This window comes from Phaenicophaeus curvirostris, chromosome 6 (genome assembly GCF_032191515.1).
Source record: "Phaenicophaeus curvirostris isolate KB17595 chromosome 6, BPBGC_Pcur_1.0, whole genome shotgun sequence".
NCBI classification, from domain to species: domain Eukaryota; kingdom Metazoa; phylum Chordata; class Aves; order Cuculiformes; family Cuculidae; genus Phaenicophaeus; species Phaenicophaeus curvirostris.
This window is the reverse complement of record NC_091397.1, coordinates 30,901,671-30,920,445: the sequence shown is the minus strand read 5'-3', so window position 1 is coordinate 30,920,445 and position 18,775 is coordinate 30,901,671. Positions and strand designations below refer to the sequence as shown.

General features: G+C 47.5%; 1 protein-coding gene across 1 annotated transcript; it reads right to left on the bottom strand.

Annotated features, from left to right (window-relative positions):
• Positions 1–510: 510 nt before the first annotated feature.
• On the bottom strand, positions 511–17,865 carry IGFBP3 (insulin like growth factor binding protein 3). The gene is made up of 4 exons (XM_069859710.1): positions 17,447–17,865; positions 10,818–11,047; positions 8,471–8,590; positions 511–2,804 (listed from the first exon to the last, which is right to left on the bottom strand). Exons 1-4 carry the CDS (start codon positions 17,829–17,831, stop codon positions 2,679–2,681), a joined length of 861 nt encoding a protein of 286 aa, XP_069715811.1. The 5' UTR covers positions 17,832–17,865; the 3' UTR covers positions 511–2,678.
• Between the last annotated feature and the right edge of the window lie 910 nt (positions 17,866–18,775).

Below are 18,775 nucleotides of genomic sequence, written 5' to 3'. Positions count from 1 at the left end.
ATAATCCAGATTGCTTGCTTGAATCAGTTTGAGTTCCTTGAGATGTATTTTTTTTTAAAGGTCAGGTTGGTGCTCTGCACAGATTAAAGAATTTAGTATCGCTTAAGAACCATTACTAGTCAGCCTCTACAGTGCTTTAAATGGTAGGTCAAAACATACAAAGACTAAAAACGTGACAAAATACACCAATACTGCCTCAGGCTGTTAAACCATTTCTTGCAAAGCAGCAAAACGTGGCTTGTGAGGCATCTATCCACCCTTTTTGGCAAGAAGCTGCTTTTCTTATTTAGAAAGCTCACAAGACAGCGATGTAAAAAAAAAAAAAAACACCAAACCAAAAAAACCCCCCAGAAAACCCTAGCACACTTTCATTAATCCAACCCTTATTTTCCCATTTATAGTTATGTGCCCAAATATTGGTTTATATAAAACTTTCTTCCCTATGTGAAATTATTTGAAAGGAACTGGTTTAGAACTTAAAAAAAAAAAAAAAAAGACCCAGCATTTACATTTTGGCAGCCATTGCATTTGCATTAGCAGTAAAAATATTGCAATAAATCTTTACCTCACAAAGCTTTCTGCCTGTAAGGAAATCTGTATTAGCCTGGAGTAAGCATCACGTCACATATACTTTTTTTCTTAACCTGAAATTAAAAATTTTCAGTTTTAACGATGATGTGAAGTCATTTAATAAGCTAGAAATTAAGAAGATGTGCAGAATGCACACAGGATTGTTCAGCTAATACATTTCAGGGTAAGGCTTTAAACATTTGATTTATGGTGACTGGCTGTCTTGATCCAGGCAAACTGTATATCCAACCTTTCCATGTCAGATTTTCAAGACATTTGCCATTGCTGGCAGTAACAAGGCTGGTTGCAATTCATGGATCAGGAAAGGAACAGACTTGTCAGCTCCATAGTCTTCCCACCCATCAGCACAACCCCTGATCCCACTGGCCAGAAATCCACTGCCCTCAGTCTCCACAGAGTTCCCAACCCAACACAAAATTAGTGTTGATGTGTTGGTTTTTTTCTAGTGACATTAAACATTTATAGTGACACATATAAGAATATATTATATATTTATATAAATATATAAAATATTTATATAAAATATATAAATAAATACACACACAAAATACGGCATTACTTTCCAGAGAGATGTTACATTTCACAGGCCACCTTTCTTTACTCAGATTTCACTGTTATGCAAGTTTGCCATGAAGCTGAGTAAACAATCAAACTAAAAAAAACCTCAAACACTTTGTCAAAGTCTTCCTTATGTGAAAGCATCACACACCAGAACAAAACAAAATCTCTTCCAATTAAAAGGACATATAACATCACACCAGGAAGTTGGTTTAACTATTTAAACCAAATGGTTCTTATTCTGTGCTTGGCTACAGGCAAATTATTTATACCAAAGTCAAATCAAGCCACAATTGTGTAGCATAAATGAAGCACGGGGGTTTCAACATCCAGCTCTACGATCCCCCCATCTTGTCAGCATTGTTTTAAACAGGAGTTCCTAATGCAGAATACATGCTTCAGTAAAGTGTACCAAGACAACAGACAATACATACAGCTTTTCAAAAATAAATAAGCAACTAGAAAGGGTGGTACTGTAATGGCAATGTTTCGTCTATGAATATTCTGTATTGGTGTGAGAAGAAAACAGAGGAAATGTAGGCTCTGTTGCACAAACTGAAGTGAAGAACAGACAGAAGAATGCTTTAGTAAGAGCTTCAGTGCAACTATTATCCTTTCCAGTGGCATAATTCAGTGATGGGTACATTAGAAATACTAATAATATAAAACATCATTTTTTAAATTAAAAAAATATTACCTTGGCATTTGTAGTTACTTCAAATAACAAAACTTAATCTCTTCTGGTAACACTTCCTTCACCCCACAAATTCATTTCTATAATTCAGAGTAGAACAGTGTGTATGCATCTGGATCTATACATATTTGTAAATCATTCCATAACCTTACTTTCTCTTTGCATACAGAAGTATACATTAAAATTATTGGGTAATATTTGGTATTCACATGTTACATTTAAATAAAGTTTATTAAAAAACAATTATATTAAATATGGACTAACAGAATATTCATAACATATCTTACAGAAAAAATAGCCATGTCTTTATTTTAGAAATACTTTTCTTCAAAAGGTCTTTGAGATTTTTATAAAACTTTTTACCCGTGAAGATAAGTTTCCCGTCAGATCTATAAAAAAAGCTTAACCTTTAAATCCTTGTGGATTTTTTGTTTTGTTTTGTTTAATACCCTTACAAGCTTACAATCTGTAAATTCTTTGAAATAAAATAACAGTATCTTTCAGGATCAAATTGGTCACAGGCCGTTCTTTAAAAAGTCAGTGGAGACTCCCTGAATCCATTCTGAAGTGCCTTTTGTGTCTCACTCTGGGTATCAATAGTGCAGGTTTACGTGGGGATTCAGAGCTCCCTATACATCCTATAGGAAGCTCAATGCATGGTGGTGGCAGGATGCAGCTGCAGCAATGTGCACAGAGCCTGTAACTCCCTATCTGCCGCCGGAGGCAGAGCTCATGACTCCATGCACAATGCAGTCCACCGTGTTTGTGCAGCCTCTCCAATGTCTCTGTGAGGTCCAGCAGTCACACAGATGCCAGAAGAACTGGCACCCAGCCCTCATTTGCTTTCCAAGTTATAGCAGTGTACATCTCCTTTTCCCTTCCCATCGTATCCAGGAAGTGGCTGTCCATATTTATCCACGCACCAGCAGTAACCTCTTTTTTGGCCTTTGGATGGGCGACACTGAAACAGTATAGTAAGACCCAGTTAGCATTATTTTGTTTTCTCTGCTCTTAGTGTTATACAGCAAGGACTCCTGCTCATTTGATAGTTGCACTTCCACATCCTGGCCAGATATGATAGAATGAAACAAAACATTTATTACCACTACAAAGAATTACCATAAAAAGCTTACCTTGTCTGTCCATCAACCCTTTCGGGTCTAAATATTCTACAATAAAACTGCTCTGAAAACTACCAAAAAACAGCCTTACGAACTACTCTCTGCTATCTATTAGGCAGCACAATTGCCCCTCTGAATACCAGTACTACTTGTAACAGTATAGGCAGACAATTGGGACCGATCTTCGGAAAAGACAGTTAACAGATTTGTTCTATGCTAAAGCACAGGTCTGGCAAGGACAGGCATCGTAGCAGTAAACACCCTTGGCTTGCATCTGATTGCTGGAGGAATTTCAATACTGTAGTTGACACTAACTAACTCCTGTAATAGAGTTATTGCTTCAACAACTGTTAGGTATACTACAACTTTGCATATATATTTTCCTATAAAATAAGGCTGCTTAGGTACCAGTCCACAACCTAAAGTCAGCTTTGGAAGTCGCCTGGTGGAATTTGCGAGTAACACTGACAAACCTGAAACTACCACTAGACAGGCAAGGACATTGAACTTCACTGAATATTTATGAATTCTTAGTATGTACTAAGTAAGTAAGGCTCTTCTCAAGGAACAAAGGAAGGTGAAAACTGACTAAATGAGATACATACTGCAGGCTACATTCAGTATGCAACCCTGGACGCAGTGTCTTTTTCATGTGCAAGTATGCAAGGTTGGGTTTCACATGCTGCCCAAAGTTCCTGATCCTTTCCATATGTAGTTTAGCACCTCAGATGAAGGGGTGGTATGTCGGACAGAACTATGAATATGGGTTACTCCTGGTACAGCCTGCACCAGCGTATAGGCTCCTGAGCCAAGTAATTTGTGGCAGCATGGAGTCTTCACTAGGAACTTGTGAAAGAAAGATAAGCACATCATACATTGGATACAATTTCCCAAGGAGCTTCCATCTTATTTATTTTATTTTAGAGCAAATTGAGTAATATTAATCACTATAACTGCACATTAATCTACCCTTCTGATATATTTCTGAGCAACAAGCCCAATGCCAAAATAAGATGCCTTCTCTTCTCTGAATTGGCAGCCCTTCTGCATTAGCCCTATGCAAACAGACAGCAGCAGACAACAGACAAGCTTAAAGTACGTATCAGTTTTGTTTTAGGAGATGGTGAAGAAGTACAAACCCACTGAGACAACAGCAACGTTAATAATTTTCTAAACTACACGGTTAGCTGCATTACAGTTCTAGTTACCTGCATGGCTGGTTTTCGGTACTAAATTTTATGTTTACTGTCTTAAAAGCCTGACTAGGGATCGCATGTAGTCATTTCAGTGAATGGCTGCTGTAAGTCCACACACATCAATGGGAAACTTTCCTTCAATTTTGGTGGCAACTGGACTGGACTCTAGCTTAAGTGATATTAACAGTGACTCAAGTTCTGCATGCTCAAAACTGAGGAATTCATAAACAACAGCCTTTGCACAATGTAAATCTCACAGAAAAGGAAACTGAGGCAGCAGTTCTCAAGTTGTTTTTCCCAAGAGAGCAGGCACAGATGGAGCCCAGATCAGAGCACAGGACTTCTGGCTGTCAGCCTGGTGCTCCAGCAATGAAACTACACTTCTGCTAATAATAGTAACACAGCCTCTCCTTTTAGAAGTACTATATGAATTATGTTACACAACTCTTGCTGATTCATAGGCTTGCATGACTCTCAAAACAAATCATCAATTAAAGTTATCTCATGTTGTTGGAGGTTTTGATTGCTTTTTACAGTTGCATATTCAATTCTGGAAATTAACTACAACATGAAGTTAGTCTGCAGGAAAACCTTCCCTGCTAATAATATTTTTTTAATTTCTTCTAGACAACCTATTTGGAAAACAAAACCCTTAGATCAGTCTACAGCTGACATGATGCTCTGTGAGGAAACAAGTTACCTTTTCCAGTCTATGATTTCGTACTGCCACTCAGCCATGCCGTATAAAGTAAAAGACTTCAGACTCAAAAGTGATGCTTTTATTGTGAAGCAGTTAGCTTACTCTCCCTACAGAAGTGTTGGACAGTTCATATGGAAATATACAAATACATAAATATCCACTCTTCTGAGTTTTGAACTCCACCTACATTTCAAGGTTCTGCCTAGCTCTTCTATATGATTTCAGAAGTTCAAAAAGCAGGAAAATTGCCCAAGCAGTGGAGCCATTAATTACTTCTGATAGAAACACCAGCTGCCGGCTTTCATGGCACCTGCCCCTCTCCCTTCCACAAAGAAGTGCCGCAGAAGCATTTGTAGGGCACAGCAAAACATATGGTATCCCACTGAATTCCTGGTCAGCCCAGACATCTCCATGGAGCTACTACTGCAGTCTCCCAGAACACACTGCACACAGAATTGAAATATAACTTGAACCATTTTGGATCCCACCAAGCTCAGCTCTGTTTTCAGTGCAATGATGCCAGCTCACATTTAGATGATTATCTGGCTCTGGTACACAAATATGGGGCAGTAATTGCTAATTATTTACTGCTAATAAAATAATCCTGATTTCATCAAAACCTATTTTTATATGCTTAAGAAATGTACGTATATCAACCTATTCCATGCAAATATACTTAATATACCACAGTTTAATATTACAACATTACATATGTGATTTACTAAGACAAAGAATTCTACTAGGTCTGATTTTAGAAAAGCCTATATATAAACTGAAGATGTGAAATATTTTTCATGTTATACCCTGACAGATAATTGTATGTTCTTAAAATTGTTTCACATATGCAAATTATTCCTTATGGTTTTTCCTGAAAAGTCTATTTCTAGATATCCACAAATGTCTTGAAAATGAACTGCTTTCAACTTGACTTCAAGAGCAGGTGATCAAGAAAGCAGAATATACTAGCATGCAAAGTGCTTCCTGAATGAGTTTTAATGCTTTCCAGGGTGATCATAATTTATCAGATTCCTACCGTCACACATATATCGACATTATCATCCCAGGCAGGTTTCCAGAAAGAAAAATGCATAGCTCACACTCATTTTTTTGACAGATCTGTTGTCTATTTCTAACTTATAATTCTGAATTTTGTTGTCACAACAGAATATAACTGAATTACAGACTGAATGCTGCTAATAAAGCAATGAAAGAAATTAATAAAATAGCCAAGCTTTCTGTTAATGAGATTAGACACCTGCTCACAGTGCCTAAAATGTTAGGCCTAAGTTTTGATACTCCACAAGAAAGGCAAACACAACTGGCATATTGCCTTGTGGACAGTGAGTTTAGTCTGGGCAGGACTCACTCACTTCTCAAAATTATGCTTTTTTTCTAGGAGTTAATTCTACAAGGGCAACTTAAATACATTGTTTTTGGTTTGTATTTCGTTCTTGTGACAAGCCTCTGTAAGCCTTACCTGTGAAGGCCTGTTCTGAAGGTTGATTGAGGTTCATTCACAGAAATACTTCAACTGCATTTCACACAGAATACTTACTCACGTAGGCTCCTTTTGTTGGCATCTGCTACAAGATCCCAAGATCTCATACCACCACAGAAACTACTGGATCTGTGTAAATTGGCACACTACTCGACAAGGCTGGCCAGGTATGAAAGTGCCCCTTCATCCTCTATGTTTGCTGACCAGATGGGCTGTTACACATAGCACAGGAACCTTTTCTAAAGCAGTCAAAGTCTCCAGGCAGCAAAGACACTACACGGAAGGCAGAAGCAGGTCTTTGCTCTGTACCAACACCTTACTCTCATAAATCAACTTCTTGGAATGAAGAATATAGCTAAGTGTCCTATCTGTCTTTCCTATTTTTTTTTCTCTGTATTTCCTTTCTTCCTACCTCAGTGGCAGAACTATGATTGCACTTTAAAGCACAGTCATTCATTAAAGCAAACCACTTTAATATGTGCTTACTGTGGATCTGATTTGCTACATACACATGCCAGAGACTGCACGCAAACCACTAGCTTCTTGCTAACAAAGCAAAACCCTCAGAGTCTGAAGACAGATGAAAGGAAACTTTACTGAACAAAGTAAATACCGGTCTGCGGTCTTCTTTAATACCGAGAGAAGTGCTACAGTATGCTTATGTGCCTTGAACTCAGTTAAATGATGTGCTGTTCTACAGCAGCTAAGAAAATGCTTTTGCGGCACAGGCACAAAACACAGCCTAGCCTGACTCCACATGGCAGTCTGATCTATTTTCTGAAAAAATATAGACCAAGATGTGAGCATTGTTCTCTGCTATTTTACACACAATGGGCCATGAATTACATAGGCTTCTCAAAACTCCAGACAATGAAAACAAACACTGTCCCTGCTTGGGAGTTGCCACCACCTGCTCAGGAAAAGCTGAGGATCACAGACAAGCTCAGCACCATGCACTGAAGGTCAAACAGCAGTCAATGCTGCGCTGATGACAGAAGGGAAGGATGGAAACCTCATCCCTATAGCAAACGCCCCATCTGGCACTGCCAGCTTAACACAGAGCCCCAGGGAATACCTGAAAGGGAAAGACTGTTTCTAAGAAAGCTGGAAGCCCAAAACTGGAAAGATACCATTCCTAAAATAAGGTTGCCTGGTCAGAGGTTGGTCTCTCGCTTCCAACCAATGTACTGCATTAGCTAGTAACACAGTCAGCCATACATTTCCTTACCAGAGGTAGAGATGCTGACATGTGTAAACCCAAATGGAAGAGACAAGATGGTCCACAAACAAAATCTGTCCTCATAGAGGGTTTGCCTTGAAGAAAATCTTAAAGAAACTTTTGAATTCCAGAAATTTTGGAATTACACCAAGAAACACATTTGTAGGCAGGTCACCTGCCTGGATGTGTACACTAATCAAACAACCCGGCATAACCTGCATTTCTCCAAGTTTATGAATGAGCTTCAAGGGCAGCACTGGATGGAGAATGCTGCCTTAGCTCAACCAGACACAACTAAAGCACAAATACCTGCAGTTTAGGTTTGCGTTTGTCAAGAAAGTTCACAACACCTGAACCAAACGGCTGAGAAACCATCCTTGCTGCAGAGTAATTACTAGATGTATCACTTTCATGATAACATGCTCTGGGTTTTGGAAGCGATTTGTGTAGCCCTTAAAGGACAGATATACCTCTTTCTCAAGTTGCTTTTTGTAATATGATCCAGTGAAGTTCTTCTAGGAACTCTCAAGCAGCTATTTACAATTCAAAGCATTGATCTATTGCAGTCATATGGTGACTGCAACATTTAGCTCTGTGGGTTACTACAGAGGCACTGCTTTTTTTAAACCAAAGGGCATTAGTATCTAGGACACCAGCCAATCCATGTGTGATTAGGTATGAAGTTTCTCAAATCAAGCTGTTGTCATGACCAACAGAAAATAAAAACACTGCCCCCACTTGACAAGGTTCAGCACTATCAGATCAGCTCCTAAAACCAGAAATTACCCAGTTCCTCTGTAAATTGATATATAATGCACCTTGCCGGCAAGATCCTTCAGCAAAGAGGTAGAAAAAGTGAAGCGCATTAATCAAGATCAAGATTCTTTACTTACTTGCTTTCTCTTGTAGAACCCCTTCTTGTCACAATTTGGAATATGAAACCCCCTGGGACTCAAGACATTCAGGACCTTTAGGTGGTTTAATGTGTCTTCCATTTCTCTACGACAGGGACCCTGTTAATGAGCATGTTTTACAAAACACAGATGAAACTTCAGTCCCAGCTGCTATGTTTCACACAGGAGTTAAATTTGTAAAGGGCAAGATGCACAAACCCCAGAAAATCCATAAAATAAAAGGAATGGATGGATATATCAAAAGACAGACAACTTACATATAAAATTCTGACTTTCTGCTTTATTCAGGGTAATTCTAAACACTGAAGCCCCTATCCTATGCTGAATCATAGACTGGCATTTCCAGTTGAAATCACAGCCACATATATCTACAGCAAGGCTTAACCAGTATGTAAATCAATCTTATATAACATAACTTAGGTTTGGAAAAGCTAGCCTTGCACCAAGTGGGAAAAGAAGGTAGGCAACTGGAAATACACCACTTGGAAGATTTTCCCTAATGTCATTTGATTTTTGTCATTCTGCTGCATTTGAAAGCTTAAATTAGATCGGTTTAACTGAAAACAAGTAAAAAAATCGAAAACTTTGGACAAGTATTTGCAATTTTGATTGGACAAAATCGATGCAGCCATGCAAAGGAATGGTTGCACACAATATTCTCATGTGCCTCACTTTCCCCATCTGCAAAAGGCTGACAACAAAGAGAGGATTATCTCTAGGACAATGAGCCAAAAAGAACTTCCAGAAGCACTTTTAAAAGTGCGTCTCAAACACCACCTAATTATACAGCCCTTCAGGAGAGGGAGTAAAGCATTATGAGCCTCACTTTGCAGTCAGAAAGCCAGAAGGAAAGAAGCCCACATTTTGCTAGAGGCCAAGAAAGCAGTTAGTGTCAGCAGTAGGATGGGGATTCAAAAGTTTCAGCCTGCAAATGCTGTGCGTAGCTACACTCCTGTTTAAGCGCATTACTAATGCAGTCCATCAGCCTGCTTCTTCAGCAGAGACCCCCAAAAATTCCTTTGCGTGGGTTTAAACTGTTTAAGTTGCTGTATCAACACAAACACTCATTTGGTGCTATTTTTAATTAGCAAAGTTATGACATATATACTTTCAAGCAGTGATATTAATAATCTGACCATGTAAAGTGCCTTCCATGTGAGTGTCTGAAAGCATACAGGCTCCACAGTTCTACTGGAGTTTAAAATTGATTTTTTTGGTTAGCAAAGCTTCACCTCTGCTGCTGGGGCCCAACTGCCATGTAAGTGAAATATTCATTCTAGTTAAGACCAGGACCTTATTTCCTCAGAGGTATTGAAGTTCATTCTTTTACCTTAGGCAGTTTACTTCATGGTTTTGGGAGGATACACTGGAAGATAGATATTGAAGTGTTTTTACTAGCCGTCTGGACAATAGCGACTAACTAAACATGCACTTTTACCACCCTTGCCTGTTAACTTGGAGACCACTTTCTCTTCAGACACAACTTTCCACCTCATACAATTTTCAAAACCTTCTTTTGCAGATGGGAAGCCATGTGTGGTTTTACCACAACTGTTTTGATGAAGTGCCAAAGTACATCCAGACGTATTTTTTAGGCCATCTGGAACAGGCACAAAGACAACCACTGGGTTATCAGCCAGGATGTCCAAGAAGAGGAATTACTCTGCCCTCAGATTCATGACACTCCAGCTGCCCTGAAAACCCACTGGGCACAGTCTATAGGAAGCAATGGCAGCTCATGTGCCTGCAAGCCTACACATTTAGGCAGTAGCACAAAATGATGACTGTAAGTAGAGGTAGGACATCATATGAACAATGACCAAGCAGTCAAGATCCTAATCATCAACCCCCTTGATTCGCATCATGGAGTGTGAACACAGAGCCCCTACACTGAATGCAAAACATGTCTTTTTGCCATTATTGCAATCCTTTAATGCTATTTGCAATCAAATTTTTAGAAGACACTATTAAACTTGTCCCAAGTCCACTCACACATGTGTGACAATTACAGGGGGAACGAAAACTTTTGATCTCCTAGAGTACATGAAAATCACACTTCTATCAGTGTAAAGATCACTGCATTAGACCTAAATGTTTTCAGAATGAGATCTGCTTGGTCTGCTGATTGTCTGCATTTGCAGATCCAATAGTTTTACCTGTTAAACAGACAGAATTCCCTAAATGGCTACAATAATTTCCATAATTTAGTTATTTAGTGTATTTATTTATCTTGTCATATGCACAACATGCATACACGCATACATACACATACACACGCACACACTCATATGCTGGGAAATGCCTTCCCATTTACAAAATTACTTACGTATTCAGTCTCTTGTTTGGATTCAGAAGAGAAATTCAGTGTGTCTGTACTCTCTGAATCATATTCCACTTTATAGCGTTGCGTATTTTTGGCTTGCACTTTCCTAATGATATCTATTTTGATGTGCGCTGGATGTGATTTGGAATCTGGCACTCTGTGAGAGTTTGGGATGGCCTGAGTTTCCATGCTGCCAGTGCTCTGGTCATCTTCTTCTGAATCACTGAAATTTCCTTTGAGAAGAACAAATGCAGTGAAGAAACAATGTTAATCAACTGTCAGATGTGTCTGGAAGGATAAAGAGTCCCTAGATTAGTCTACGTGCTTAACTTTCTTTTACAAAACAGCAAATATAAAAAAAAGATGAGCAACAGAGCATCCTGCACACATCAGCACCTTTGTTGCCAAGCAATTACTTTTGTAAGTGAAGCATGCCCTTCCTCCCGGCAGCCTCGCAAGGTCCCCCACTGCAACGCCCACGCTGGCTGCCCAGTACCTCAAACTGAAGTTCCTCCACTTGGCTGCAAAGCCATCCTCCCACCCCTGGCTGTTCCGCCCGCTGGCAGGAGGGGGCAGCGCTGCGCCGCCCGCAGCGGCCCCACGGGGCGGAGCTGCCCCTCTGCGGCTGCTGCCCCGCGGCCTAAACAGGGCAGTGAAACACAGCTGCCTTGGGGAGCTGTGGTGTGGCTTTCTGCTTCCCCAGAAATAATTTTTTTTGTTGTTTTGTTTTTTTTTTTTTTTTAAAAAAAGGAGGGCGTTAATACAGTAAATTCTACCACATAGTTTCACGGTTCTAGTTAGGTGTTTTTAACACTTTTGTTTTCTTAACTTTATTCAACACACAGAACAGGAAAGACAAAACACCAAATTTTTACTCCTCCGCTATTAAAATCAGAAACTAGGTATGCAAAACACATTTTAAAGGTAAGGGACAAAAGAATTACATTCATTCTGTAATGGTGTCAAAGGACAAATGTTTGCTTTCATAATGAGCTCCAAAAATACTACTTTCTCTTTAAACTACTACCCACAAAAACACAACAGAACATTTTTCCAAAATATGGTATGTCCCGTGTTCTTCTACCTCCTGTATCTTCTGAGGTATTTGTCTACACTATGTTTCGCCCTCTTAGGAGACTCCTGCAGAGTAACTGAAACTGGCTGCAGTTTAATTTTTCAAATTTGGATAGTCCCACCAGCTAAGTTGCTAAATCCCACTAATTCTTGCCTTGGCTGCTGACCACTTGGGTTTTTTAAAGGAAATTATAGTGTGAGTGCGCATCACTGATGTGCAAGGAACATCCTGGAAATCCATATTAAAATTGATGGCTCAACAAAATAACACAAAAGCCAAGAAATTCAGTGTTAAAGCTGACAGCCCATGTTCCCATAGCCCATTGACTCTAAATATTTCAACACAGGCAGTATAGTGGCACTGCCAATAAACAAGAGTAAGGTAGGAGAAGGAATCCGAGTTAACATTTTGATACCAGTGGTTTTACTGTAGTCACTGCTGGCAATTGACATAATTGACCAAGAAAATTCAACACCCAGTGCAAACGGATTAAGGAAGTTCAAGTCTTAAACCCACAAAAGCCAGGAAATTTAGACTTAACTCAGACTCTCAGTGGTATTTGAACGTATTCTTGGTGGTTTAATGTCCTGTTTTTCAGCAGTGGTAAACTTATTTTTCCACATCCTCTATGAAGTTTGCAAGAAATAACACAGTAAAATATTATAAACCTGAATCTCCTAAACATGAATACTATGCCTACTAAGTTTTCTGCAATCAGTCCGATTCATAAGTTTGCCTCCTCTACCAAAATTAAGTAGAAAATATTCTTTAAGTGCATTAAATAATTAGCAGGCTGGACATTAGATAGGCAATCACGTTTCAACAGCATTTGTTACAATTCAGTTTGGAATGGTTGTAATGCCACATCTTAAACTGTAAGGCATATTTGATTAACCCTGTTTCACAAAACCTGGTCCCATGTTAGCTTTATACCCTTGCAACAGAAAAACTGCCGAGAGTTACTTTCTCTCTTAAAGAAGAAATTATAAGCATTGCATATGCACAGTACTACTAAACACTTTAGTGCCCAAAAAAAGTGAACTGTAAAGAAAGTCAGTGGCCTACTACAGTTTCTGTGAAGAAGCTACTGTAATAGACTCCACCCCATACCAATTTCCAGCAATTTCTGTAAAATAGAAATGACCAGAAGTGTAGCACTTGATGCAGGACCTAGTTGCATGTAAGGGAGATAATGTGATCATATTTGGAGAAGGTGTGCATCAGGGAGCGTTGTGTCACTTTTTGAGCTCAAAGTGGAACTGTCCCCACGAGGAGGCAAGCACTACATGTCACACAGGTTAAGCACACTTATTCCATCTTGCACCCCAATACTGCAACCTTCACTCCTTGAATATGAACTGCAAGGGTCCTACTTCACACTTTTTAAGGAATCAAAGTTCCTCCTGACTGCAAAATCCTTCCGTCAAGAACGCAGAAACAGGAACTCGGCGTTTTAAGTATAAAGGCTGAAAACTGAAAGATTTTCACAACAGTGGATCTCCATCTTCTTTCTCCTCTAACAGTTACTGTTAAAAGCACTACTCTCCACTAAACAGCACCAATTCTCAAGTACTGAGCAGACTCCCCTTGCTTCCAACTCATGTAAAAGATGGACATGCAGGGCCAAGTTCATGTGATGAAGGAAGCTGCTCAATGTTTCAATGTGATTTAAAACTTCAGTTAGTACCCGTGAACTCCCATTCCAATTGCTGCAGCTCCTACTGTCATAGAAGCCAATTAACAGCAGCACTGGTGCAACTTTCTCAGCTAAGGAGAGACCAGCCAAAGAGTCCCTGCAACCTAGCAGAAAAGGTTCTGGCTTTTTAAAAATGCTAACAGTGGAAAGCCTTTTGACACACTTTTCTACTAAATAAATGTTAACATACTTGCTGTGGGTTAGCAAACAGTTTAATGAAATGTTTGCACAGAGGGACTGTGCTTTGTTGATCTGAATCCCAAGTTTCCCCGTGTTATGTTTCCAAATCTTCCTCTTCAAACAAAACAAAACCTGCTCTGTGAACGTTTCATTTATAAGGCATTTAAGAGGTACGGGAAAGCCTTCTTTGACAAAAGATTTATTTGCAGTGCAGGCAAAAAAACCCAGCATCCTCTTAAAGCCTGCAGTGCAAATTCTTTGTTCTGAAAAACAACCTTCGAGGGCCAAGAGAACATTTAAATCCTTTTTCCTTCCCCCCCACCCCGTGCTTAGCGTTCCCCTGACTCAGCCACGCTGCATCGCAGGAATTAGCCAGAGCTCTCCAGTTTTCTCGCATCCTCTTTCCAGGAACACAAGGAGGAATGCAAGGATTTCACCCTCTCTCCTTTCAATCTCTGCAGCGTGGCAGCCCCACGCACCCACAAGTGCAACATGCAAGCCCACCCCACCCACACACATCCCATTTAGGAAGAGATAAAGCTTCCTTTTCTTCGGCAAAGACACCCCTTTTTCAATCCAGCTTCGGCTACGTGGCTGCCCGACAGCCTTGGCAGACCCGCAGCCGGCAGGCAGCGAGAGAGGAGCTTTTCCTGAAGAACAGGGTTGCAGGAGAGGAACTGCACCTCGGTGGGGGGGGAGGGGGTTGCACGAGGGGCACTGCACCTCGGGGGGGGGGGAGGGGGTTGCACGAGGGGCACTGCACCTCGGGGGGGGGGGAGGGGGTTGCACGAGGGGCACTGCACCTCGGGGGGGGGGAGGGGGTTGCACGAGGGGCACTGCACCTCGGGGGGGGGGGGAGGGGGTTGCACGAGGGGCACTGCACCTCGGGGGGGGGGGAGGGGGTTGCACGAGGGGCACTGCACCTCGGGGGGGGGGGAGGGGGTTGCACGAGGGGCACTGCACCTCGGGGGGGGGGGAGGGGGTTGCACGAGGGGCACTGCACCTCGGGGGGGGGGGAGGGGGTTGCACGAGGGGCACTGCACCTCGGGGGGGGGGGAGGGGGTTGCACGAGGGGCACTGCACCTCGGGGGGGGGGGGAGGGGGTTGCACGAGGGGCACTGCACCTCGGGGGGGGGGGGAGGGGGTTGCACGAGGGGCACTGCACCTCGGGGGGGGGGAGGGGGGTTGCACGAGGGGCACTGCACCTCGGGGGGGGGGAGGGGGTTGCACGAGGGGCACTGCACCTCGGGGGGGGGGAGGGGGTTGCACGAGGGGCACTGCACCTCGGGGTGGGGGGAGGGGGTTGCACGAGGGGCACTGCACCTCGGGGGGGGGGAGGGGGTTGCACGAGGGGCACTGCACCTCGGGGGGGGGGAGGGGGTTGCACGAGGGGCACTGCACCTCGGGGGGGGGGGAGGGGGTTGCACGAGGGGCACTGCACCTCGGGGGGGGGGGAGGGGGTTGCACGAGGGGCACTGCACCTCGGGGGGGGGGAGGGGGTTGCACGAGGGGCACTGCACCTCGGGGGGGGGGGAGGGGGTTGCACGAGGGGCACTGCACCTCGGGGGGGGGGGGAGGGGGTTGCACGAGGGGCACTGCACCTCGGGGGGGGGGGAGGGGGTTGCACGAGGGGCACTGCACCTCGGGGGGGGGGGAGGGGGTTGCACGAGGGGCACTGCACCTCGGGGGGGGGGGGAGGGGGTTGCACGAGGGGCACTGCACCTCGGGGGGGGGGAGGGGGTTGCACGAGGGGCACTGCACCTCGGGGGGGGGGGAGGGGGTTGCACGAGGGGCACTGCACCTCGGGGGGGGGGGAGGGGGTTGCACGAGGGGCACTGCACCTCGGGGGGGGGGAGGGGGTTGCACGAGGGGCACTGCACCTCGGGGGGGGGGGAGGGGGTTGCACGAGGGGCACTGCACCTCGGGGGGGGGGAGGGGGTTGCACGAGGGGCACTGCACCTCGGGGGGGGGGGAGGGGGTTGCACGAGGGGCACTGCACCTCGGGGGGGGGGAGGGGGTTGCACGAGGGGCACTGCACCTCGGGGGGGGGGGAGGGGGTTGCACGAGGGGCACTGCACCTCGGGGGGGGGGGAGGGGGTTGCACGAGGGGCACTGCACCTCGGGGGGGGGGGAGGGGGTTGCACGAGGGGCACTGCACCTCGGGGGGGGGGGAGGGGGTTGCACGAGGGGCACTGCACCTCGGGGGGGGGGGAGGGGGTTGCACGAGGGGCACTGCACCTCGGGGGGGGGGGAGGGGGTTGCACGAGGGGCACTGCACCTCGGGGGGGGGGGAGGGGGTTGCACGAGGGGCACTGCACCTCGGGGGGGGGGGGAGGGGGTTGCACGAGGGGCACTGCACCTCGGGGGGGGGGGAGGGGGTTGCACGAGGGGCACTGCACCTCGGGGGGGGGGGAGGGGGTTGCACGAGGGGCACTGCACCTCGGGGGGGGGGGAGGGGGTTGCACGAGGGGCACTGCACCTCGGGGGGGGGGGAGGGGGTTGCACGAGGGGCACTGCACCTCGGGGGGGGGGAGGGGGTTGCACGAGGGGCACTGCACCTCGGGGGGGGGGGAGGGGGTTGCACGAGGGGCACTGCACCTCGGGGGGGGGGGAGGGGGTTGCACGAGGGGCACTGCACCTCGGGGGGGGGGGAGGGGGTTGCACGAGGGGCACTGCACCTCGGGGGGGGGGGAGGGGGTTGCACGAGGGGCACTGCACCTCGGGGGGGGGGGAGGGGGTTGCACGAGGGGCACTGCACCTCGGGGGGGGGGGAGGGGGTTGCACGAGGGGCACTGCACCTCGGGGGGGGGGGAGGGGGTTGCACGAGGGGCACTGCACCTCGGGGGGGGGGGAGGGGGGTTGCACGAGGGGCACTGCACCTCGGGGGGGGGGGAGGGGGTTGCACGAGGGGCACTGCACCTCGGGGGGGGGGGAGGGGGTTGCACGAGGGGCACTGCACCTCGGGGGGGGGGGAGGGGGTTGCACGAGGGGCACTGCACCTCGGGGGGGGGGGGAGGGGGTTGCACGAGGGGCACTGCACCTCGGGGGGGGGGGAGGGGGTTGCACGAGGGGCACTGCACCTCGGGGGGGGGGGAGGGGGTTGCACGAGGGGCACTGCACCTCGGGGGGGGGGGAGGGGGTTGCACGAGGGGCACTGCACCTCGGGGGGGGGGAGGGGGTTGCACGAGGGGCACTGCACCTCGGGGGGGGGGGAGGGGGTTGCACGAGGGGCACTGCACCTCGGGGGGGGGGGGAGGGGGTTGCACGAGGGGCACTGCACCTCGGGGGGGGGGGAGGGGGTTGCACGAGGGGCACTGCACCTCGGGGGGGGGGGAGGGGGTTGCACGAGGGGCACTGCACCTCGGGGGGGGGGGAGGGGGTTGCACGAGGGGCACTGCACCTCGGGGGGGGGGGGAGGGGGTTGCACGAGGGGCACTGCACCTCGGGGTGGGGGGAGGGGGTTGCACGAGGGGTACTGCACCTCGGGGGGGGGGGGGAGGGGGTTGCACGAGGGGCACTGCACCTCGGGGGGGGGGGGAGGGGGTTACACGAGGGGAGTTGCAGCAAGCCTGCCCCCACTTCCTGCCGCCTACAACTCATTTTTAACTTAACCCACCCAAACTCAGCAAAACGAAGAAGCGTCCCGCGCGAGAAGAGGCACGGTCTCCGCGCCCCGCTTACCTGCAGCGTGCGGTGTCGGGAGCAGGACGGTGTGCAGCTTGCTGCCCGCCGTGGCGTTGGTGCAGAGCCCGCGCCCCTCCAGCAGCGCCTGCAGCGGCCGCGCCTCCTCCCGCCGCGGCCGGCAGCTCAGCCCGGCGCCGCAACGCTCCGTGTAGATGCCGCAGGGCTGCCCCGCGCGCAGGGCGCAGGTGAGGCAGCAGCCGCAGCCGGGCTCGCGCACCCGCTCGGCGCAGTCGGGCCGCAGGGGCTTGCACTGCTGCAGCGCCCGGGCGTCGCACGGCTCGCACCGCACCACCGGCCCCGCCAGCGCCACCGCCGCCCGCCGGACCAGCAGCGCCAGCGCCGCCGCCGCCACTGCCCACAGCACGCCGGGCCGCGGCACCATGGCAACCAGCGGCGGCGGAGGCGGGGGAGTGGGGTGGGGCGGGGAAGCGCCCCTTTACGCCTCGGAGCGGAGCTTGGCTGCGGGGCGAGAGGGGTCCGGGCGGCGCGGGGCCCGGAGAGCGCGGCCGGCCCCTCCTCAGCCGCGTGTCCTCGCCCGCATCAAGGCCGCGCGAGTTCGACGGCGACGAAGTCAACTTTTTTTTTTTCCCCGCCGCAGAGCGCCTGAATCACTCGGCTCGACTCGAACTGTGGCTTTTTTTTGCCACACGCAACAGGAAAAAAAATTATAAAACGCTTTGTACAAAAAAAACCCCAAAACCTCAACCCCCCCCTAAAATAAAATACAAAACCCCTTAAATTTAAAAAGCCAAGCCAGACAATCTTAAGAAATGTTGGTCCAAACCCGCTTCAGAATAGAAAGAAGATCAAGGTGCGGGAAATTAGGAGGAGGAAAAATAAATTAAGATATCAAAGTTCCCGTCTTTTTATTCCCTTCGCCGCCAGCCACCCGCCGCACACCGCACCCCTCTCTCCCCTCCCGCCGCCCGGCCCGCCTTATATAGCGCCGCGCCGCGCCCCCGGCCCGCCCCGCGCACGGGGGGATGGGGGTGCGGGGAGCGGCGGTTCCGCCGCACGGGGATGGGGAGGCGATGCGGGCAAGGCCGACCCCCCCCAGACCGGGCTCCGGGCACGGGGGGTGGGCATGGGGGGGCGATGCGGGGGCGAGGGGCGCGGGAGAATCTATGGATGCTTCTAGAAGTGAGCTGTTCTGTAGGGTTCTGTGCACAAGGGGCGCGTCGCGTGCCTTTTGTTGCAAGAAGTGGCGTGTATGCGTGCGTGTTTCTCCGTGTGTGTTTCCTTGTCACCGGAAGAGGAGACAAGAGCAAAGCTCGTAGTGAGTGACCTTTTTTGGGCTCTGGTCTACAGTCCTGTCTGCTCTGGGGC

Coding starts and splice junctions, on each gene's coding strand:
- IGFBP3 (XM_069859710.1), bottom strand. CDS start 17,831: ATGGTGCCGCGGCCCGGCGTGCTGTGGGCAGTGGCGGCGGCGGCGCTG. Junction 11,048..17,446: donor CCCGACACCGCACGCTGCAG/GTAAGCGGGGCG, acceptor TTCTTCTCAAAG/GAAATTTCAGTGATTCAGAA. Junction 2,805..8,470: donor GGTTCTACAAGAGAAAGCAA/GTAAGTAAAGAA, acceptor ATACTGTTTCAG/TGTCGCCCATCCAAAGGCCA.